The sequence below is a fragment of the Lampris incognitus genome, chromosome 13, assembly GCF_029633865.1.
Source record: "Lampris incognitus isolate fLamInc1 chromosome 13, fLamInc1.hap2, whole genome shotgun sequence".
Classification (NCBI taxonomy): Eukaryota; Metazoa; Chordata; class Actinopteri; order Lampriformes; family Lampridae; genus Lampris; species Lampris incognitus.
The window spans coordinates 5,848,562-5,872,504 of NC_079223.1; the positions used below are offsets into that span (position 1 = coordinate 5,848,562).

Below are 23,943 nucleotides of genomic sequence, written 5' to 3' on the forward strand. Positions count from 1 at the left end.
AATTACATGCTGAGGACCAATTAATCGACACAAATTCCTCAACACAGCATGAAAAGTGGGAATATTTTTCTAGTCACAAACACATGACTTGCACTTACTTGTCCATCTTGGAGGCTTGGGCAGGGTTCTGAATGCATCATTACATGCTACCTGCAGCTTTTCCATTGTAGCTTTGCTATAACTGCACCACAAGTGGGCTGTACAGAGTGGAGCACAGTAGGCCAGTGGTTCTCAACCTTTTTGGGGTCCTGGACCCCCTGCGTATTTTTGATCTACCCTGAGGACCCCTCCACCTGATCTTGGGGGAGGGGGGTTGCAATTTGATAGAAACAGTAGAAACTGCATTTTAAATTGCATTATAGCATTTATTCACTCTTTGGGGCAAAAATAAGAGCTTTCAGTTGTAACTTAGATATAGTTAACAAAACAGAATTCTTATGTAGCAACTTTCAGATATATGTAACAAAACAGAATATGTATTCAGTAACTTTCAGATATATGTAACACAACAGAATATGTATTCAGTAACTTTCAGATATATGTAACAACATAATTCTTATGCAGTAACTTTTAACAATGCAAACGGGAGCGAGATCTCTTATTAAAATACAATAAATTACACTTGTGAAACAGATGTAATTAGAGAAAAAAGTCCTGTTACCCTTCATAGTTTAGGTAGATAAAGGTCTCAGTCACATTTGAGTAAAATAATCCTATTTCTATAAATGTCATAGGATCTTTTTTTTTAAAGATATTTTATTTTCACGGACCCCTTGCAATTACACCACGGACCACTAGGGGTCCGCGGACCCCCGGTTGAGAACCACTGCAGTAGGCCCTAAAAACAGCAGCTTTGACATCATCTGTACACATGTGACACCTGCCTGCCTGCATATTGGCTTGCGCGTACAGTTTGCAACACTGGCGCTGCACATCATCATCATCATCGTCATCATCGTCACATAAATCATCCCCGACGATGTGACCCACATATCTTACCTTGTTCTCCACGTTTAGCTAAAGATGTTCAGCCTTTAAGTTACAGATAAAACGAAGGATCGCCGCTTTCCCGCACAGTCCCACCTGTTCACATTTTCAACGTTTGCTCGCAAATCCCGCCCACAAGCCTCCCCACCCTCGCGAGAGTTGCGGGTGACGTAGGCGGAAGTTTACGTTTTACCCCGACGCGCGTGGCGAGCCGGTCTCGGTGGGTCTAGCTGCCGGCCATGGCGTCTGTCCTGATAGACGCGCTCTTGTCGAATGTTCTGGACTATGACTCGTTATTCGAAGCGCTGGCCTGGCCGGAGGATTCGTGGCCGGAAAAGGAGAGGGTCGAGGCGCTGACGATGCTCGTCGAACGACTCGGACCCCGTCTGGCGCAGTCGCCGACAAACGAGACCCCGTTTACGGAGGCCGAAAGACACCGCCTGGTCGGGAAGCTGGAGTGGCTTGTTTGGACCCTCTGCGTCCCCTGTCTGTCGAGGGTATCGGAAGAAGAGGCGGCGGCGGCTCGCAAGGGTCCGGGCCCACAAGACGGGCGGTGCCGAGACGCCGCCGCCGCCGTGTGCAGGCTGGTGGGGGCTTGCGTCCCGTCGTGTGACGGCGCTACGGCGGAGCGACTGGCTCGCTTTGCTCTGCCCGCGCTGCAGGGGTCAAAGGGCGGCGGCGAGGAGGGCCGGCTGGACGTAGAGGTTGCTCTGCCCGCGCTGCAGGGGTCAAAGGGCGGCGGTGCAGAGGGCGCCCCCTCTACGGGGCGGCTGGACGTAGAGGTTGCTCTGCCCAGGCTGCAGGGGTCAAAGGGCGGCGGTGCGGAGGGCGCCCCCTTTATGGGGCGGCTGGGCGTAGAGGTTGCTCTGCCAGCGCTGCAGGGGTCAAAGGGCGGCGGCGAGGAGGGACGGCTGGACGTAGAGGTTGCTCTGCCAGCGCTGCAGGGGTCAAAGGGCGGCGGTGCAGAGGGCGCCCCCTCTACGGGGCGGCTGGACGTAGAGGTTGCTCTGCCCGCGCTGCAGGGGTCAAAGGGCGGCGGCGCGGAGGGCGCCCCCTCTACGGGGCGGCTGGACGTAGAGGTTGCTCTGCCCAGGCTGCAGGGGTCAAAGGGCGGCGGCGCGGAGGGCGCCCCCTCTACGGGGCGGCTGGACGTAGAGGTTGCCGTGGAACTCGTGGCTGTCCTGCTGCCCACCCTCTCGGCGGACGCGAGCCTCGGCCCCGCCACGCTTACGTCGGCCTTGTCCTGCGTCACCAGACAGGCCGACGCGGTCGTCTCCAAAGTCGCCGTCAGGCTCCTGCTGCCCTTCCTGGCGCGCTGCGGCGGGGCGGGGTTAAGGGGCGCGCTCCACCTCGTGCTGGACCGCCTGTGCCGCTGGCACTCGCGCGGCGGGGCGACGCGGCGCGTGCTGCTGTGCTTGACCGCGCTGTCGGACCCGCTGTTCACGCCGGCCGAGCCGCGCCGGGCCTTTCGGAACCCGCTGTCCCGTCAGCCGGACCCGCGTGTGCTGCTGCAGCTCTGCAGGGTCCTGCAGGACGGGCTGACGCACAGGGACAACGTGTCGCGCAAGAGGGCTCTGTACCTGCTGAAAAGGTGCGTGGCCTTCTATGAAGAGGAGAACGTCGAGTGCCCCCCCTGCCTGCCAGCGGGCGAAGGTAAAGGTGCAGGTTTTCAGATTGCGCCCCGTCGGGCCTCCGGTCCACCTCTGGCCTTAACATTTGCTTCACAGGGATGGGTGTCGTTGTTGAATCTGTGATGCATGGCTCTTTTCTCCCTGACTCTTCATACGTAGTCGGAGCTGAGGTCTTGTTCAGATGGAGCCCTGGCAGGAGCAAGTTGCTCAAAGAGTTCTGGGAGGACTATGCGCTGGTTATGGAGACCTTGGAGGAAAACCAGGTTGGTGATCTCGAAAGGCAGCTGTGTCAAAGCCGTTTGGGGTTTCGGAGTTATGTCTGTGAATGTTCTCCTTCATCCAGGTCGTCATGGTTCTCCAAAGGAGTTGAATCAAGTGCAACTGGACTTGGTATATATCCGTGAAGACGTTCCGCCTCTCATCCAAGAGGCCTCCTCAGTTCCTGCCTTTCTGACCAGACCAAGCTGGTCTGACTGGCTGCTGATGAGACTCAGCATTTATCCTCTAGGAGTCGTTGTCAGAGCTATAGATGTCCATGGCTCTTTGTGATCAGTATGATTGGTAAACATCTGATCACAAAGACCCATGGACATCTATAGCTCTGACAACGACTCCTAGAGGATAAATTCTGAGTCTCTTCAGCAGCCAGTCAGACTAGCTTGGTCCAGTCAGACTAGCTTGGTCCAGTCAGACTAGCTAGGTCTAGTCAGAAAGGCACGAACTCTTGGATGAGAGGCGGAACGTCTTCACGGATATATACCAAGTCCAGTTGCACTTGATTCAACTCCTTTGGATTGTCGGAGTTATGTTTCTTGTGCTGATGGTTCCTTCTCCTGCCACAGATTCATGTCGTCCGCCCAGTTCTTAACAGAATAGATGTGTTGATCCAAACAACAGCAGCTGATAGTCAAGGTAAGATTGGGTTTAAAGGAAAATTCAGGGTTGTTTTTTTTTACAACCTGGGTCTATTTTTTTTGTAGTTTTTGCCATTGTGCATATCCATCACGATATCATTTTACACACTGACTTCATGTTTGAGATTTTGGATACAAGACTATGGCTAGAAATAGGCTTACCAGGGTGCCCGGGTAGCGCAGCGGTCTAGTCCAACACGGGGATCTCCGGTTCAAATCCCCGTGTTAACTCTGGCTTGGTCGGGCATCCCTGCAGACACAGTTGGCTGTGTCTGGGGGTGGGAAGCTGAATGTGGGTATGTGTCCTGGTTGCTGCACTAGCGCCTCCTCTGGTCGGTCGGGGTGCCTGTTCGGGGGGGAGGGGGAACTGGGGGGTAATAGCGTGATCCTCCCAATTGCTACGTCCCCCTGGTGAAACTCCTCACTGTCAGGTGAGAAGAAGCGGCTGGCGACTCCACATGTATGGGAGGAGGCGTGTGGTAGTGTGCAGCCCTCCCTGGATCGGCAGAGGGGGTGGAGCAGAGACCGGGACGGCTCAGAAGAGTGGGGTAATTGGAAAAAATCCAAAAAAAATAATTAGGCTTACCATGATATCTTACAGGGCAACCAAACACAGGCCTTGAACCTGTCCTTTCAACAACAACAAAACTAAGTCCTGATGCCTTAGTTAGAGGATGTACATGATTTCCTAAAATCTTGATTGCACTGGCCAGGTAGTTAGTCAATGAGCATACTACTCCCTAAAGTAAGTATAGGTTGGTCATTCCTGCAAGTTGAACCAGGAAGTAGCTCAGCAAAGCAACTAACCATTAATGATGCTGGAAATTTTAGGTAATAACGTTCAACCGGTAGTTTCGTTTTCACTTCCAAATACATGGTTTGGATAATTGGATTGGGCGGCGCAGTGGTTGGCGCAGTCGCCTCACAGCAAGAAGGTTCTGAGTTCGAGCCCCGGGGTAGTCCAACCTTGGGGGTCTTCCCGGGTCGTCCTCTGTGTGAAGTTTGCATGTTCTCCCCGTGTCTGCGTGGGTTTCCTCCGGGTGCTCCAGTTTCCTCCCACAGTCCAAAGACATGTAGGTCAGGTGAATCAGCCATACTAAATTGTCCCTAGGTGTGTGTGTGTGTGTGTGTGTGTGTGTGTGTGTGTGTGTGTGTGTGTGTGTGTGTGTGTCTGGCGACCTGTCCAGGGTGTCTCCCCGCCTGCCGCCCAATGACTGCAGGGATAGGCTCCAGCATCCCCGCGACCCTGAGAGCAGGATAAGCGGCTTGGGTAATGGATGGATGGATAACTGGGTTAAGTTGGACTTCTTTAAACAGATCTGACATCCGTGGTCCATTGTCACAGACCACATTAAAGCTGTGTGCGGCTGTAGTTCTGCATCCAAAATCTCCAAAGTGAAGCTTGTGAATAAAATTAGCACAATGGCAAAAACTACGAAAAGTAAGACTAAGGTTGCAAAAAACAGAATTATCTTTTTCATCGAAACTGTTTTGTGCTTTCTTTTTTTCTGTGTGGTCATTTTCTACCGGTCCTGCAGCATCAGACACTCGCCTCTTCCATCCGTCCTGGCTGCTGTGTGTGTACCAGAGAATGTTCCACAGTGAGAACAAGTCCTTAATGAGAGAGGGGGTGCAACACCTGCTGGAGCTCCAGGCACTTCAGCAACCAGCTTTTGCCGTGTCCTTCTCCCAGGTGTGACCTTCACAGCTCGCTCACCTCATTAAATTTGTATTTGGTGACTTAATGTTTTTTTATCATAGCATTCAGTGTGCCTTTCACAATGATCATGGATTCGTATTTGGCAGCAGTTTATATAATGAGGTTTTCTCTCCTGTCCCTTTGCTCTCCAGTTTATTGTGGGTCCCTTCATGGATGTTCTGTCTGAAAGCTCCCTCTTCCACAGGTGTAGCTTTTACCAAACTACAAAATCAAAATACTGGGGACAGTTGTAGTCAAGGCTTGGTCTGCAGTTATTCTAAATGATAATAAGCCTTTCGTTTCTTTTCAGGGGCGTCAGACAGAACGTAGGAGATTGCCCCGAGCTAGGAGCTAAACTCCAACATTTCCTGACCACCTTCTTCAGTAGCTTGCCATCAGAACATAGAGGTACAGAGAGACAATGTAATGACGGACTAGCTTCTTCTTCTTCTTCTTTTTTTTGTTTGTTGATATGGTCCATTTTGAAGAAGCCTCGGTAACTCGTTTCGTTCATACTATAGGCTCTGTGTTGCTGCAGCTCATCCAGCGGCTGGCGTCTCAACACTGGTGCGCAGTACCGATCCTCTTCCTCTCCCAGGCCTTATCCAGCCTTCCCGCAATCCCTTTGCTGGGGACTGATGGCCTCCATGCTCTCAGGTACCACACCAACATCAACAGACATGAAACAGACCGCATAATAGTTGGCAGAGTGTGATGTGGATTAATATTGTGTCTGTGGTGATCCAGGGAGGTACTGCGTTCCACCATGATTACTCATCAAGTCCTGCTGAGAGGAGCGGCGCAGTGCTTCCTCTTACACAGCGCCCTCTGTCTCACAGATGTGGTAAGACAAAATTATTGCGTGACGTCAAAACCAAGTAATGCTGCCCCTTTCTTACACTGATGAGTGTATCCAATGACATGGAATTGTGACTACTACTACTACTACTTTTGGTCGCCACAGCAGATCATCCGTCTCCATCTCTTCCTGTCCTCTGCATCTTCCTCTGTCACACCAGTCACCTGCATGTCCTCCCTTACCACATCCATAAACCTCCTCTTTGGCCTTCCTCTTTCCCTCTACCCTGGCAGCTCCATATTCAGCATCCCTCTCCCAATATACCCATGGAATATACCCATGGAATACACATGGAATTGTGACGATGAATGATGTAATAGTGAAAATTTCTTTTTTTCTGTAGAGTTCAGTTACTCTAGACGATGTCTTCACTTTCTTGGTGCATTTCCGTGCAGATGAGTCGCTATGTAGAGGGACGCAGCTTTGGAATAAGGTATGCTGTGTGTGAGATGCTTTTAAAGGAGAAACTGATATAACTTTGTTTAAGAAAGCACACTGGAGAATTTGCATAATAGATGCGTCCAACATTTTTCTGTCGCCAATACAGCTGTGTGTCTGGTTGTCGGACAATGAGGGTGTTTTCAAGCCCTGTGTCGGGGCGGGGGAAAGGGACCCGCAGCATGGAAGGGTTTGTGATTCTGCTTCCACAAGAAAGGAAACTTTAAAAGCCTACGTCTGTTCAGAGATACACAGTTTTCTCCAAGTCCCACCTAGCACAGGTGAGGAAGAAAAATAAATATGCTAATGTTGAACAGAGAAAGCTGGGTCTAATTTGTTTCTCTTGAACTGTGACGACTCTTAATTGATTAGATCATACCCCCAATCCCAATTTTTTACATTTTGTGCACCTGATATGCTATGTTGTCGTTTTGCTTCACAGGTCAGACTGAAAGGTTGCCAGACCCAAAGGAGGCTGATAAGCTGGCAAGGACAATTCTCTTATACCTAGACATGGAGAACACCAGACTTGGCAGAAGGTCAGGCTCTGCGTTGGAGTCATTGCTGTCCCCGTTGCTAGACACCCTGGGTCGAGTCAGCACCAATGTCTACCAGCCGCTACGCAAGACTGATAAGAGTCTGCAGCTCATGCTCCGCCTGTTCCAGCTGAGAGGAGCACCAGGTTGTCGGGACATCGAGGAGGGTCAAGGTTTGTGTGATGTCACTTAATCAACTAGATTGACTGCTAGTGTAGACTTCCCTCTTTAACATTATACAGAGTTGGTGTGTGTCACAGCCAACTAGTTAGCTTACCTTGAAACCTACAATGGCTGCAAAGAGAACAAAACGGAAATTTTCCCATTTACTTTTTTTTTTTTTTTTTACATTTTTCCCTGCTTTTCTCTCCAATTGTACTTGGCCAATTACCTCACTCCTCCGAGCTGTCCCGGTCACTGCTCCACCCCCTCTGCTGATCCGGGAGGGCTGCAGACTACCACATGCCTCCTCCGACACATGGGGAGTCGCCAGCCGCTTCTTTTCACTTGACAGTGAGGAGTTTTGGGCATCTGGGTAGCATAGTGGTCTATTCTGTTGCCTACCAACACGGGGATCGCTGGTTTGAATCCCCGTGTTACCTCTGGCTTTGTTGGGCGTCCCTACAGACACATTGGCCGTGTCTGCGGGTGGGAAGCCGGATATGGGTATGTGTCCTGGTCGCTGCACTAGCGCCTCCTCTGGTCGTTTGGGGTGCCTGTTCCAGGGGGAGGGGGAACTGGGGGGAATAGTGTGATCCTCCCACGCGCTACGTCCCCTTGGTGAAACTCCTCACTGTCAGGTGAAAAGAAGCGGCTGGCAACACCACATGTATGGGAGGCGGCATGTGGTAGTCTGCAGCCCTCCCCGGATCAGCAGAGGGGGTGGAGCAGAGACCGGGATGGTTTGGAAGAGTGGGGTAATTGGCTGGATACAATTGGGGAGAAAAGGGGGGAAAAAGGGAAACAAAAGTGAGGCGTTTCACCAGGGGGACGTAGCATGTGAGAGGATCACGCTGTTTCCCCCAGTTCCCCCTCCCACCTGAACAGGCCGACCAGAGGAGGCGCTAGAACAGCGATCGGGTCACATACCCACATCCGCCTCCCCACCCACAGACACGGCCAATTGTGTTTTTAGGGACGCCCAACCAAGCCAGAGGTAACACAGGAATGTGAACCGGCGATCCCCGGCATGAAGTGAACGTACGACTGAAACAGTGGCTGGATTTTGAAATCCCTGCGTAATGATGTGCTGAATTACTTAGAAGTGTTTCAGATTAGACCCTCTGTGCTCCGTCTTTTACAGAGGATGATGTAGTGGTTGCCATGGAGATCCTTATTCTTGAAGTTGCTGATTCCGTCCAAGAGTTTATCCTGAGGAGACTGAGCAGTGAAATGCAGGAGGTAAACTGCCACCTTTTGCCTACTACTCACAGAAGACTGTTGTTCACAGGTTAGTTTAATACAGTTGTTTTGCTTTGCAGCCATTTGATGTTGAGAGGGCAGAGCTGTATCTCTGTGTCCTGAGGCAGCTGGTAATGATGTACAGAGATGAACCGCAGTACCGCAAACAAATGGAGAAAACCTATCTCCCTAAACTCATCAAAAATAGCCTCGAGGTCCTCCAAACACCAACACAACAGGTACACTGCTTAATGATGCCGCTGTTATCACGTTTTTATTTCAAGGATGGATTGTGTTGCTGGATTAATCAACAAGGCTTTACTCTGTGTTGCCAGATCCCCTCTGTGGCATGCCAGGTGGTAAAGGCAATTGCAATGGAATCCTTGGCTACAGTTTGCAGTCTAATGGAGCAGCATGGGCTCAGCACTAAAACAGTTTTGATATGTCTGAATGACTACTTCTACAGTGGAACCACTATTTCCTCTCACAGCCAACTCCATCTAGAACACTTTAACCAGACCCTGATGAAGCCACAGGCAGTAGGCTGTTCAAGGTTAGTAGCTTTGTGGCGTCCGGGCAGCATAGCGGTCTATTCCATTGCCTACCAACATGGGGATCGCCGGTTCAAATCCCCTTGTTACCTCCGGCTTTGTCGGGCATCCCTACAGACAAAATCGGCAGTGTCTGTGGGTGGGAAACCGGATGTGGGTATGTGTCCTGGTTGCTGCACTAGTGGCTGTTCTGGTCGGCCGGGGTGCCTGTTCGGGGGGGAGGGGAAACAGGGCAATAGCATGATCATCCCACGCACTACGTCCCCCTGGTGAAACTCCTCACTGTCAGGTAAAAAGAAGCGGCTGGCGACTCCACATGTATTGGAGGAGGCATGTGGTTGTCTGCAGCCCTCCCTGGATCAGCAGAGAGGGTGGAGCAGCAGCCGGGACAGCTCGGAAGAATGGGGTAATTGGCCGGATACAATTGGGGAGAAAAATGGGTTAAAAATGTTAAAAAAGGGTGGGGGGGATTAGTAGCTTTGTGAAAGGCTATTTTAGTAAGTTAAGCACGTGATTCATATTGCTTCAAAGCAGATAAGTATTCTTGCACTTCCTTCCGTCCATATTCCAAACCGCTTATCCTGCTCTCAGGGTCGTAGGGATGCTGGAACCTATCCCAGCAGTCAATGGGCAGCAAGTGGGGAGACACCCTGAACAGGCCGCCAGGCCATCACGCAAGGCCGACACACACACATATTCATACCTAGGGGCAATTCTTGCACTTATTATTTTATATATTATCTTTTACTTATGATTAGTTGTTTTAGTGCTAACCGCTGTGCCACCCTGGATGTGGCCATTTCAGGTCACAATTCTGTCCCTAGGTCCCTTGTCCCTAGGTGTGAATGTGTCGGCCCTGTGATGGCCTTGCGGCCTGTCAGGAGTGTCTCCCCGCCTGCCGCCCAATGATTGCTGGGATAGGCTCCAGCATCCCTGCGACCCTAATTAGGATAAGCGGCTTGGAAAATGGATGAATGGGCAGTTGTTTTACGGTATTGTTTGTTAGTAGGTAGTATAATTTCAGGAGAATTACACAGGGTGAGATAATAGACATTTAATATACACTGGCTTCGTGGTAGGTTGACACAGTTGACCTTTGGGTTGAGATGGCTGAACTTCATTTCTTCTGTCTGTAGTGATACAGGAGTGCAAGGTCTTCTGCAGGACTGGGGACGCATGGCTGCTTGTTTTATGCGAGACCAGTGGACGTGCCTGTGCTTCCTGACGAGGGCTGCTGTTATTCCCGAGTATGGGGAGACTCCCAGTGGACTCAACACCCTCAAAGCTGCTTTGGGCTGCAGCGTGGAGGCACTGGTTCTGCTGCCCAGTGACTTGGTGCTACCTGTACTGGCCTTTATGGAGGCAGTGCTGCCACAGGCCAGTCTCCCAGTTGTACCATTTGAGTATTTCCTGTCTGAACCAATGTGTTCTTTCACAGAGGGCTGCCCCGTTTCTGATCAGATGTTTGTTGGTGGTTTTATTTCCAGGTGGTACTAAGTGAAGAGTCCCTGGGTGTAGAGGCCGTGACTGTGTCTTGGGAGCTGGTGCAGGGGCTAAGCACGAACCCCCATGATTTCTGGCCCACACTGAAAGCTTTCATCTCCATGGCCTTCCACCCGCGCCTGCTTCAGCTGACGGACACCCAGGCCCCAATGCTTACTGCCAGTCTGAAAGAGGCAAGTAAAAAGTGGCATGCAGAACTGGACTGGACCACTGTGGTACCTTGCACTTTATATCAGATGGTCCTCTGAAGGCGTCATGTTATATGGTTCTAATCCTCGGCGCTATGCAGATGTGATTAATAGGGTTGTGGTGTGTGACTGTCTCGTAGATTGCCGGTGATCTGATGGAGCTGTCTCAGTCGAAGAAAGGCGTGTTCAACGTGCTGATTAAACACTGCTGCCAGACATGGCTGCCCTCAGGCCGAGGAAGTGGCGACCAGGCTGATATCATGTTTTCTAGTGTTTTCGACCACATAAACATAATCGCTGAGGCCTGTGTCTATGGGCCAGTGTTCAGGAGAGACCAGCGGTAATTTAAAGAGCCTTTTTGTTATTGGTTTGAGTTGCATCTGTCTTTTTTTTTTCTTCTCTAAAGCAGCTTGTCTCGGATCTTCTGCAGGCTAATCCAGGAGGTCCAAACCTATGTTGAACAGCTTGGAGAAGAGTGTGCTGCCAATCTAGTAGTGACAGGGTGAGCCTATGGAAGCCAAACCATTCGTTTTGTTTTGCAACATGTAATGAAGTATGGCCACTAGAGGTCTCCACCACTGCAGTTCTGTCACAGCTCTGCCGTTTGTCTTTATTTGTAAGGGATAACAGGGACAATCAGTTCCCCCGCATCTGTGTACTGGCCTTCCTCAGTCACCTGGACCCCTCAAACCAGCTGCATGAGAGACTGATGGAGGCTCTTGTGACCCAGTTGCTGGAGAAGGTAAAAACATATGCTACTGTTGCTGTCACCCCCCCCCCCCCACACACACAGATTTTGTCATGCTTGCACAAGCTGATTTTTCAGATGGTTTGACTTTGCTAGAAAGATTTTCTACTTCTACTAAATATTTATAGTCTAAGGAAAGGCATTTTAGAGGGTTTTTTTTATTCTTGGAAACTTTTTTTCCCCAATAACATTTGATCCACGATTCCAAATACCATCTCAAAATTCCTTGTGGTGGAGGTGTCCGGGTAACATGGCGGTCTATTCCGTTGCCTACCAACACGGGGATCACTGGTTTGAATCCCCGTGTTACCTCCAGCTTGGTCGGGCGTCCATACAGACGCAACTGGCCGTGTCTGCGGATGGGAAGCCGGATGTGGGTATTTGTCCTGGTCGCTGCACTAGTGCCTCCTCTGGTCGGTCGGGGCGCCTGTTCGGGGGGGAGGAACTGGGGGGGATAGCGTGATCCTCCCACATGCTACGTCCCCCTGGTGAAACTCCTCACTGTCAGGTGAAAAGAGGCGGCTGGCGACTCCACGTGTCGAAGGAGGCATGTGGTAGTCTGCAGCCCTCCCCGGATCGGCAGAGGGGGTGGAGCAGCGACTGGCATGGCTTGGAAGAGTGGGGTAATTGGTTGGATACAATTGGAGAGAAAAACGAGAACCCCCCCCCCCCCCAAAAAAATTCCTTGTGCTGTTCTGGCCCCTGGTTCAGCAGACATGGACCAGGTTATCCTGAGACCCAGATACTCTTGTTGGTGTAAAATGTCATGGGGCTGCTGTGTGTTTGAAATTAGCTTCAACTTGTACCATGTTAGAGGGTAGTATGAGTCATACCTGGCCTGGAGGACACGTTTTCTGATTTAAAAAAAAATGTAATGCATCATTTGTGAAAATGTGGCTCATTCACCACATTTAACAACATCGTCCATTATTTTCACCCCTCACATCTTCTCCCGTAGGATGAGCAGATATCAAAGTCAAAAGTACGTTACTATGGCAACTCTCTGCAGCATCGTGTGAAAAATAGGGTTTGGCAAACAGTGCTGCTGTTACTGCCCAAACTAAGGGAGGTAAGAGTCACTCGTCGGCACAGTTCATCATCCATCTGAAGTAATAATTTAGGAAAGTAATAATCACCAATTTATTGATGTGTGTGTGTGTGTGTGTGTGCGTGCGCGCGTGCGCTCAGGGATTTGTGGCCACTTTGCTGAGCCGTGTGTTTAAGGCAGGATTCTGCAGTAACCAGGCGTCAGTCAAGTACCTGATAGAGTGGACCATGATTCTGATTCTGGTCCGGTACCCACAGCACCTGGAGAGCTTCTGGGCCTGCTTCAGCGTAGTAAGCATCGAGGACAGGGCTCCAAATCCCTCACCATCTCTCAGACAACTTTCATGCTTTGTTGATACCCATGTGCAGTTAATTATTTTCAATACTCCTGTGCTTTCTGTACAGGATGAAGAAAAGACCAAAACAAGCATCTGCACCTTCCTGTCAGTTTTAGTCCATTTCAGCGTCATCATGCCCACGCTCGAAAATCAGGTGAGGTCTATGGTTTTCTCTACATAACGCCCACCCATCTCAAATCTCTATTCTCTTGGGTGTCCGGGTGGCGTAGCGGTCTATTCCGTTGCCTACCAACATGGGGATTGGCGGTTCGAATCCCACCTGCAGACACAGTTGGCCGTGTCTGCGGGTGGGAAGCCGGATGTGGGTATGTGTCCTGGTCGCTGCACTAGCGCCCCCTCTGGTCAATTGGGACGGCTGTTCGGGGGGCAGGGGGGATTTGGGGGAATAGCGTGATCCTCCCACGCGCTACATCCCCCTGGTGACACCACATGTATGGGAGGAGGCATGTGGTAGTCTGCAGCCCTCCCCGAATCAGCAGAGGGGGTGGAGCAGTGACTGGGACGGCTCGGAAGAGTGGGGTAATTGGGCAGATACAATTGGGGAGAAGGGGAAAAAGTCCCCCTCCCCCCCCCAAATCTCTATTCTCTTACCTGAAGATCCTCTTTGCTATGTGTGTGCCAGGCAGCGCAGCTGCGCAAAGCGCTGGATGTCATCCTGCAGTGGTGTTTCAGCCATAACTTCAGCGTCCGCCTATACGCCTTGCTCGCCCTAAAGAAGGTGTGGTCCTTGGCGGAGGCCAGGGCGGAGGCAGAGGAGGGGATGGATGGCTTGGAAGAGCTATCTACTGTTATCCAAGCCTGCCTGAGCCAGGCGGAGGCTATGCAGAGCACTGGGTGAGAAATGCCAGAGTAGTGACCAAGGCTTGTTATGAGGTCTTGTTCTGTCCAGTCGAGATGCTGTTACACACTCTACATTTGTCCTTTTTAGAAATGCAAACAAGAACTGGAGCAGGATTCAGGAGCACTTTTTCTTTGGTGCCTTTCATCCTATCAGGGATTACAGTGTTGAGGTTCTTTTGCTATATTGTTCTTATATATCCGTATATATCCTTAAATTGGATGATGATTTTCATCCACAGCAATATTTAGAATCAAAGAGTTCTATGATACGGACTAGTTTTTCTTTTCTCACTTGTCCTATTCTAGACCATACTCTACAGTTTCCCCAGTCTGTCAGAGCTGGCTGACGATGAGTGGATTCCACCTTGGAAGTCGGAGGAGCTGGGGGGCTTCTCAGAGAGTTTGTCTCTCCCGTTGAGAAATCCGGTGGATGACCTGAGGCAGCTCAGGCCTGGAGACTGGATTCAGCAAGACAAAGGTACAGTGATTTTCCTCGTGAGCACGACTCACTGCATGCCATGAGAATGCTGCGGTTTCTTACTCTGTGGCGATGGTGCTGTTTTCCATCAGGTGAGCAGGCTAAGGAGGAGCGCTGGGCAGAGGTTCAAAAGAAGATCATCCCTTGGAGTCTGGGGATTCAGGAGCAGGAGCCTGAGCTTATGCTGGTACCACAACAGAGAGCTGCCCGACTGGGCAAACGCCACGGTGCCCTCCTGGTGGTTGCCTCGCTCATTGACAAACCCACCAATTTAGGAGGTCAGAGATATACACACATATATATATATTTATTTACGTTTCCCCCTTTTTCTCCCCAATTGTATCCGGCCAACCACCCCACTCTTCCGAGCCGTCCCGGTCACTGCTGCACCCCGTCTGCCGATCCGGGGAGGGTTGCAGACTACCACATATCTCCTCCGATACATGTGGAGTCACCAGCTGCTTCCTTTCACCTGACAGTGAGGAGTTTCACCAGGGGGACGTAGCGCGTGGGAGGATACCGCTAACCCCCCCCCCCCCCGAACAGGCGACCAAGCCGGAGATAACAGGGGGATTCGAACCGGGGATCCCCGTGTTGGTAGGCAATGGAATAGACCGCCACGCTACCCAGACGCCCCTATACCAATACATTTGATAAAACAGAAAATGCTCTTTTTCAGATAGTGTCCAAAATCTTCATGCACTGACTTTATTTTTATTTTCTCTGCGTAACAAGCTGTGCTTCAGTCGTTGCTCTTAACATGTCTCTCTTAGGTTGCACAGTGTTTACTGAGTCGAATACAGCTGAACCAAAAAAACAAAACCGCTTCAATACTCTTATCATATTTCATAGAGCATATGAGGGTTTCATCATAGATACGCCATTTTATGTTCACTGCAGATGTACTTCGGTGCTGCCGTCTCAGATAACAAAGGGCTGAATCAACCTGAACTGTTTATACAGTAAACAGCTATTTTACAAAGCAATATTTATATAACGTTATGTTAGAGTTAGGATAAGCTCGGCTGCTCTGTAAATGTTGAATTTAAATTCACCCACTGAAAACAGAAGATCGTAGCTTTTGATTGTTTTGTCTAATCTCATATGAATACACCGTGCCGTTGTTCAGCATCTTTTTTTTTTTTTTTTCAATCACCGAGATAATCTGAAAGCCATTTTGTTCTTACTCGCTCTCATCAGCCTCCAGCAATTCAGGCTTACCTCCACAAAGAGCCATAGAGATCATTACATTTGATGAAACTACTGAAATAACATCCACATGGCCGTTCTGAAAAGCCATAGCATAACACAGATGAGGATGTGGAGCATCCTTCCTTTGCATGCCATGTAAAAACTAAGATGTTGAAGTCCTTAAGAAAAACAGTGGCGTCCGGGTAGTGTAGCGGTTTATTCCGTTGCCTACCAACATGGAGATCACCGGTTCAAATCCCTGTGTTACCTCCGGCTTGGTCGGGCGTCCCTACAGACACAATCGGCCGTGTCTGCAGGTGGGAAGCCGGATGTGGGTATGTGTACTGGTCACTGCACTAGCGCCTCCTGTGGTCGGTCGAGACGCCTGTTCAAGGGGGAGGGGGAACTGGGGGAAATAGCGTGATCCTCACACGTGCTACGTCCCCCTGGTGAAACTCCTCACTGTCAGGTGAAAAGAAGAGGCTGGCGACTCCACATGTATCGGAGGAGACGTGGTAGTCTGCAGCCCTCCCCGAATCGGCAGAGGGGTGGAGCAGTGACCGGGATGGCTCGGAGAGTGGGGTAATTGGCTGGGTACAATTGGGGAGAAAAAGGGAGCAAAAATCTCCAAAGAGAAAAATAAAAGAAAAAAAGTGACAGCTGGGTATTGTGGCATATTCATCGAGTGTGAATACATGGATAGATGCTCAGCTGGTTTTTTTTGGGGGGGGTTTTGTGATTATTTTTTTTCCCCCATTTTTCTCCCCAATTGTACTTGGCCAATTACCCCACTCTTCCGAGCAGTCCCAGTCACTGCTCCACCCCCTCTGGTAGGCAACGGAATAGACCACCACGCTACCCGGACGCTCGATGCACAGCTTTTTATACTAGCTTTTCAGATGGGCCTCAGTTTGATGGCTTACAGCCTCTTTTCTCTGGGTGTTCATGTGGATGCAGGCCTGTGTAGGACCTGTGAGATCTTTGGTGCCAATGCATTAGTTCTGGACAGCCTGCGCCATGTCAGTGACAAGCACTTCCAGTCCCTGAGTGTCTCCTCTGAGCTGTGGCTTCCTCTGCTCGAGGTGAAGTACATCACCCACTGACAACTCGGTCTGCCCATTCAAGAATCATTCCTGAACCATATGTGACCATATGTAATGTAAAGCTTACCCTCCACTTTGTACAATTTGGACTTATTAAAGAGTAACTAAACTCTACACTTTTTAGTGAGTTTGCTGACATCTACAAGTTAAAAACTATTTAAATGTTAATAACAATTGAAGTATCCTGTGATGTAAGCATAGCAGGATGAACACAGCTGCAGCCAATGACATTGATAATGGCTGTGTTGGATGTAAGTGTCAGGTCAAGTTTATTTATATAGCACATTTAAAACAACCACAGTTGAACCAAAGTGCTGCACAAGCTTAAAATGCAATGTAAAATGGGTCCGCGGTGGCGTAGCGGTCTAAGCATCGGCTTGGTGTCGATGCAGTTGCCCACTGGGGACTGGGGTTCGCGCCCCGGTCTCGTCAGATCCGACTATGGCCGGACTCGATGAAGCAGCAATCATTGGCAACGCTGTCTTCGGGAGGGGGGCGGAGTCGGCTTGTGTTCGTCATGTGAATGCGTCTCTGTGTGTGTCGGAAAAACAGTGGTTCGGCTTGGATTCGCCTTGTCACGAAAGTGGGGAGGCGCTTTCCTTCGAGACTGCCGGCCGGAGAGATGCAGTTGGCGAACGCATGCAATACGAGGGTGGGTGTTTGAATTAAAATAGGGATCAATTGGCCACTAAATTGGGAGAAAAAAGGGAAAAATCAGAAATAAAATTTAAAAAAAAAAAATGCAATGTAAAATAAGTGACACATATTAATATAAAAATATATGTAAAGAAAACCTAATAAAATAAAGAATATAAACTATAAAAATTAAAACATAAGAGTACAAGTATATTTGCACAATAAAATCACGATGTCAGGCTTAACTTGAATTGAATGCCAGCGAGAAGAGGTAGGTCTTTAACAAAGATTTAAAAGTCTGTAGGGTCAGAGCTGATCTTATGTGTACTGGTAGATTGTTTCAGAGATGAGGGGCAGCCACTGCAAAGGCTCAGTCCACCCCTGTTTTTAAGCCTGGATCTCAGAACATGTAGGAGCATCTGGTTTGCTGACCTGAGTGCTCTGACTGGTGTATGATGATGTATTAGCTCAGATAAATAAGATGGTGCCAGCCCATTTAAAGATTTAAAAACAAGTAATAAAATCTTAAACTGGATCCTAAAACAGACAGGAAGCCAACGAAGGGAGGCCGGTACAGGCGTTATGTGATTAAGTCGTTTCTTTCTTGTCAGAAGGCCAGCAGCTGCATTTTATACAAGCTGCAGGCGACGAAGCAACGACTGAGCTACACCCAAAACACAATGAATTACAATGATCCAAACGAGAGGTAATAAATGCATGAATTACCCTTTCAACATCATTTGGCGGGAGATACGCCTTTACTTTTCCAAGTAGTCGTAATTGAAAAAAACTTGTTTTGACGGCTGAGCTTATTTGTTCATCAAAGTTAAAAGAGCTGTCAAAAATCACACCAAGATTCCTAACAGAAGAGTGACTGTAGGGAGCTAAAGGGCCAAGAGCGCTATCATAACCATCCAGAAGATCAGGTTGTCCATATACAATTATTTCAGTCTTATTTTGATTTAGTTTCAGGAAGTTTAACTCCATCCATGTTCTGACATCCTTTAAACAACTCAACAAAGCCTGTATAGAATCTCTGGTGTTTGTTTTTATAGGCAAATAGATTTGTAAATCATCAGCAAAACAATGAAAAGACATATTATGTTTTTTTTAAAATGGACCCCAAGGGCAGCATATACAGTGAGAAGAAAATGTGGCCCAAAATGGAGCCTTGATGGACCCCACAGTTAAGCGGGGCTGCAGCTGAAGAGAATTGGTCTATATGGACAGAAAAGCTTCTATTTGACAGATAAGACTTGAACCATTCTAGGGCAGTACCTTTAATGCCTACACACAGCACAAGACGTGATAAAAGAATATTATGATCACCCGTGTCGAAGGCAGCAGTCAGGTCCAAAAGCACCAGAACAGCGGAGTTCCCAGAGTTCACAGTTAAAAGAAGATCATTAAAAACTCTTAAAAAGGCTGTTTCAGTGTTGTGACGTGATTTGAAACCAGACTGGAACTTTTCAGAAATGCCATTAATTTCTAGGTGCATTTGTAATTGTACATAAACTGCTTTCTCTAAGACTTTTGGAAGAAAAGGCAGCTTAGAAATTGGCCTAAAATTAGAAAGAACAGAGAGCTCAAGATTGCTCTTTTTGATGAGGGGCTTGTACTACAGCATGTTTGAAAGCAGCAGGAACACAGCCTGAGAGAAGAGAGGTGTTTATCAAATGTACACTACAAGACCCAACAGTGGTAAAAACATCCTTTAACAGTCTGGGTGGAATGTTGTCGGGGGCAATGTGAAGGCCTCAAATGCTTAACTATCTCAGATATAAAGGAGGGGGACAGATTGTGGTTGTTGACACAATGCAAGGAGAATCACACAGATTTATAAGAGAGTTAATAGTACTAAAAAGAACCTGAGGCCTATGACAATTGTTGGACACAAGGTTTGATAGAAACTGTATTTGCAGATTTAACGGCTTTCTGGTACTCCGATAAGCAGTCTCTTAAGAATTCCTACGGAGACATGAAGTTTGTCTTTCTTCCACTTTCTCTCAGCGCGTCTACATGCACATCTAAGAGTGCTGGTGGTGCCAAAGAACCAGCATCGACAGTACTATTGACAATTATTATTGCTAGCTCTGTCTGTCCATTTGTCAGTGCTGGTTCGTCGACATGCCTACATCCAACAGACCCATAATGTTATTATCTGCAGCTGTGTTTATCCTGCTATGCTACCATCGCAGAGTACCAAGACTAGCTTGCCATGTTTTTTACCTTTACATAGTCTTGCATAGCCAGACCTATCACCACACTTCGTTTTAGCACTGTGCCAGTGCTCGAGAAAAGTCTGGCTAAACCCGTTATTCATTCTGGTATAGGGGCAAAACAATGCTCTGGCTTCTTTGTATTTCTTTAAACCAATCACACTCGTCTTGGGTGGGGCTAAGCCTAGGATGCAGCGACGGTGCCCGTGCAAAATAGTGGCGGGGGGGAACTTGTCATCATTTTCAGTGTGCTGGTCACTAGCTCGTTTGAAAACGATAGCATGAAGGTAGCAGAAGGGGAGGAGAATTCCGACTGAAACATTCTGCCAATGGCAGGCTTATTATACCAACAGTGTACATCCGGGGAGTCACACTAACCTTTAAGTCATGTCAGTTTTATTTGTATAGCCCAATATCACAAATTACAAATTAGCCTCAAGGGGCTTTACAGCAACACCACATCCTGTCCTTAGACCCTCGCATCGGATAAGGAACAACTCCCTAAATAAAACCTTTAGGGAGGAAAACTGAGAAGAAACCTCAGGGAGAGCAATAGAGGAGGATCTCTCTCCCAAGGTGCAATAATGTTGTGTTTACACAATTTTCACAACACAAAATTGAAAGAGGATAACAGAATTATAATGAAATTACAAGCTATATGAAGAATATGATGAGGAGGATGCCAAGCAGTGTCCAGACGCCACCGGAACAGCCCAGGACCTGAGCCCTGCGACCAGCACCACCATGTAAAAGAATAAAACCATTAGTCACACATCTTGGTGATAGATGGTTTTTAAACTGTAGACGTCAGCAAACGTATCAAAGTGGTGTAGGGTTTAACGACTCTTTAATACGTATGTGATTTTTAATCTCACCTCAGTTTATGTAGTTGTACAAAAAAACAAAAGAAACCCAAAAGAAACGAAGTGCCTCTGTACTTGTGTAACGTTAGAAATGCCGTCTGTCTACCAGGTGAAGCCTGCCGAGCTCGTCAACTTTCTGCAGGCAAAGAAGAGTGAGGGCTATTGCATTGTGGGGGTGGAGCAGACGGCCAACAGCCAGAGGCTTCAAGATCACCAGTTCCTGGAGAAGACCCTTCTGCTTCTTGGGTAATGATGGCAGAGAAACAAAAAAATGTCTGGAATCACAGTCTGGTTTTGTCTTCCATATCATATGGTCAGCCCTAGAATCAGAACAAGCGAGGGCAGGAGAAGTCCAGGGGCCTCATGTATCAATCGTTACTATGGGCAAATTTTGTTCTTACACACCCGTGGACTTTTTTAGCCCGCAATATTGTCTGACAGTCAGTAGCAAAGCATGATGGTTATTTGTAGTTCCTTCGTCCTAACATCTGTTGTCTACCTCTTGCAACTAGCAGTCACCCAGGCCTGCAAAGACATCAGTGTTAGCCAACCGGTGTCTAAATTCAGGGGTTACCCAGGTTCTACACTGGCCTATGAGACAAATTGCAGGGCTAAAAAAATCCCACAGGTGTGTACGAACAAATTCGCCCATAGTAACGATGATACACGAGGCCCCAGGACACGTGAAGACCGGAACGACCGAGGCGGTCGTTTGGACCGTTTTGGATTTTCAAAGTTTAATAACTTTATGGAAAAAAAGATACAGACCTGCCGCTCCCTGAATGCTCCTAGAATTGCGTATATTTGCATTAAAATGAGTTTTAGATGAATTGCATCCAAAAAAAAGTTATGGTAAGATCTACCTAAAACCACCACGAGCCGTCAAAAAGACGGCTCGTAATTTGCGCGTCATCGTGTGCGTCATGTCAGTATTTACGACGTGTGTTGTCGCGTCATTTCCTTTGTGAAGTTCGTTGGCCTGTCCTAGAAACACGCTAGCGTCCTCCAGTGCAGAGAAATAGTCTAAACTTGATTTGTGATTATGTCCAACATGTCTGGTTACAGACGCACCATGACTACCAGCGAGGTGCTGCAGTATTTACAGACGTTGGACAGCGGCCATTTTAACTTGTTTAAAAATAGTTTTAAAGTTGTTAAAATGTTAACTTTGCTGCAGTTACTTTCATAACAGACATACTAACATATGTAATGCATTAATATCTCAACTGGGTATTTATCTTGACAGAATATAGAATTGGTGGCGCGGTGGTACAGTGCTTAGCGCGGTCACCTCACAGCAAGAGGGTCCTGGGTTCGAGCCCCGGGGTAGTCCAACCTTGGGGGTCGTCCCGGGTCGTCCTCTGTGTGGAGTTTGCATGTTCTCCCCGTGTCTGTGTGGGTTTCCTCCGGGTGCTCCGGTTTCCTCCCAAAGTCCAAAGACATGTAGGTCAGGTGAATCAACCGTACTAAATTGTCTCTAGGTGGGTGTGTGTGTGGTGGTGGTGGTGGTGGTGGTGGTGGTGGGGGGGGGGGCCTGTGATGGCCTGGCGGCCTGTCCAGAGTGTCTCCCCACCTGCCACCCAGTGACTGCTGGGATAGGCTCCAGCATCTCCGCGACCCTGGGAGCAGGATAAGCGGTTCGGATAATGGATGGAATATAGAGTTCAAAAACCGGCGGTCACCGCCCATGGTGGTTTTAGGTCGGGGTGAAACCCCGGTCGTTCTCATGTTAATGCAAATATATGCAAATATGTGCAATTTAGGAGCATTCGGGGAGCGGCAAGTCCGTGTCTTTTTTTTTCCCACAAAGCTATTAAAGTTTGAAAATCCAAAACCATCAAAATGACGGCGTCGGTAGCACACCAGTGCTTAGGACACACACGCGCTCGCCGCACCCGTTCCCCCAGATGACCCCGGAGCTTTCGCAGGTGAAACCTGTGAGCTGACGAAGCAATCTCACCACCCAACCGAGTTTTCCTCTGGGCCGTGTCCCTCTCCTCCGCCTCCCATCCCAGCGAGGGTGCCTGTTGGGGCATGCTCGGCTCTAATTGCCTCCCCCTTAGGAGGGAAGCAAGTTACCCGAGTCAGCACAAACCGCACGATGGCAGCAGGATTTACCTTTACCCCGGTCTCCTTTGACTCCTCACCGTGCGCCCTGCTTATATAATCGGGCTGAAAAGGGCAGATCGATTTTCAGAACGCCATTGGGAGATACGTGACATTTACCGCCCACGCTAACACTGAGGTTACACCGCAAAACACTTTCACATGACTTGCTCACCTTTATCATACTGCGGGCGGCCTCCGCCGGCGAGGTGTGATGTCACATCTGCTTAACGGCGCTCAGCTGCAGAGCAGCGGTGGAGGACGGCGTAGACTCCCTGTTGTTTATGGGCTCAAGTTCCCCATGTGTGTGTGTGTGTGTGTGTGTGTGTGTGTGTGTGTGTGCGCTCTCAAACTGCGGGGTTCTCCCCGAGCACAGCATGCCGCTGCACTAATCTCCCATCAGATAATTATTATCTCACCCAATTACACTGGAGATAAAAGTAGCTCAACAAATCACGCTTCCTCGCCATCTCACACCGTTTGTTCCCTGATTAAAAGACCAAAGCCGCTGCCAGATGTCCCCGTATATTACCGTCGTCTCAGCCCGGTCCCTGTTTCAACCCGCTCTCAGAGGTCTTGAGAGACGAAGCAGCCATTTATCTCATTAGCGTTTTGAAATATCAGGACTTGAATAGGTTCTAAGTGCTTTAGGGGGGAACATATTGGATGCCCTCGTCAAGCTCACCCTTTTGTTTATTTATTTGTTTATTTATTTATTTTATTCAGTCTGTTGACCCCATTTTGCAGCACTTCCTCCCTCACGCTGTATTCTCTCTCTCTCTCTCTCTCCTTTTACACGCACAGCAACGAGCGGGAAGGCATACCTGCCAACTTCCTGCAGCTGCTGGATGTGTGCGTGGAGATCCCTCAGCAAGGGGTCATCCGCTCTCTCAACGTGCACGTGAGCGCCGCCCTGCTGATCTGGGAGTACACGCGGCAGCACGCCGCCTCCGACTGAAGAGGTCAGCTGCTGCGTGAAGAAGAAGAAGAAGAGGGTGTCCTTCACACGGGGTCTCACCTCATGCTGCTTCCATTAGATAACCTCACGTGTTCTAATGTGGCTTTGCTTTTGTGTGTTGAGTTTAGAGAATGGTGCCAGCTTCTCGGTATGTGTGTACTCTTCACCCGGTGCCGGAGAAAATGCTGTTTGCAGTTCTTGGCGTCGACTGGATTGGTTTCATCACCTGACTTGAGTTGCATTTTATTCGTTCCTTCATTCATTCATCATCAGCCGATTCTCCGGGGTCGGGTCGCGGTGGCAGCAAGCTAAGCAGGGCACTCCAGACCCCCCTCTCCCCAGCAACGCCCTCCAGCTCCTCCTGGGGGATCCCAAGGCGTTCCCAGGCCAGATTGGACGTGTAGTCCCTCCAGCGAGTTCTGGATCTACCTCGGGGTCTCCTCCCAGTTGGCCGCGCCCGGTAAACCTCCAAAGGAAGGTGCCCAGGAGGCATCCTAATCAGATGCCTGAACCACCTCAACTGGCTCCTTTCGATGTGAAGGAGCAGCGGCTCTACTCCGAGCTCCCTCCGGATGTCCGAGCTCCTCCCCCTATCTCTAAGGCTGAGCCCAGACACCCTACGGAGGAACCTCATGTCAGCTCCTTGTATCCGCCACCTCACCCTTTCAGTCACCACCCAAAGCTCCTG

The 23,943-nt window shown here is 49.1% G+C and overlaps 1 protein-coding gene across 1 annotated transcript; it reads left to right on the top strand.

The window, feature by feature from the left end:
* Positions 1-1,193: 1,193 nt before the first annotated feature.
* Positions 1,194-23,512, top strand: tarbp1 (TAR (HIV-1) RNA binding protein 1). Its single transcript, XM_056291885.1, has 31 exons — positions 1,194-1,685; positions 2,112-2,640; positions 2,778-2,881; positions 3,461-3,530; positions 5,071-5,225; positions 5,384-5,436; positions 5,542-5,639; positions 5,753-5,888; positions 5,979-6,075; positions 6,434-6,523; positions 6,638-6,809; positions 6,971-7,237; positions 8,368-8,465; positions 8,546-8,704; positions 8,801-9,018; positions 10,153-10,419; positions 10,515-10,692; positions 10,848-11,047; positions 11,138-11,209; positions 11,329-11,449; positions 12,414-12,524; positions 12,644-12,793; positions 12,908-12,994; positions 13,484-13,695; positions 13,790-13,871; positions 14,008-14,179; positions 14,272-14,457; positions 16,328-16,452; positions 20,301-20,437; positions 23,102-23,259; positions 23,384-23,512. Exons 1-30 carry the CDS (start codon positions 1,227-1,229, stop codon positions 23,253-23,255), a joined length of 4,959 nt encoding a protein of 1,652 aa, XP_056147860.1. The 5' UTR covers positions 1,194-1,226; the 3' UTR covers positions 23,256-23,259; positions 23,384-23,512.
* The last annotated feature ends 431 nt before the right edge of the window (positions 23,513-23,943 follow it).

Bases quoted from the DNA above. Each gene is read 5' to 3' on its own strand.
- tarbp1 (XM_056291885.1), top strand. From the start codon at position 1,227: ATGGCGTCTGTCCTGATAGACGCGCTCTTGTCGAATGTTCTGGACTAT. The intron at 5,437-5,541 runs GTGTAGCTTTTA...GTTTCTTTTCAG, and splicing joins GAAAGCTCCCTCTTCCACAG to GGGCGTCAGACAGAACGTAG. The intron at 11,450-12,413 runs GTAAAAACATAT...CTTCTCCCGTAG, and splicing joins TGACCCAGTTGCTGGAGAAG to GATGAGCAGATATCAAAGTC.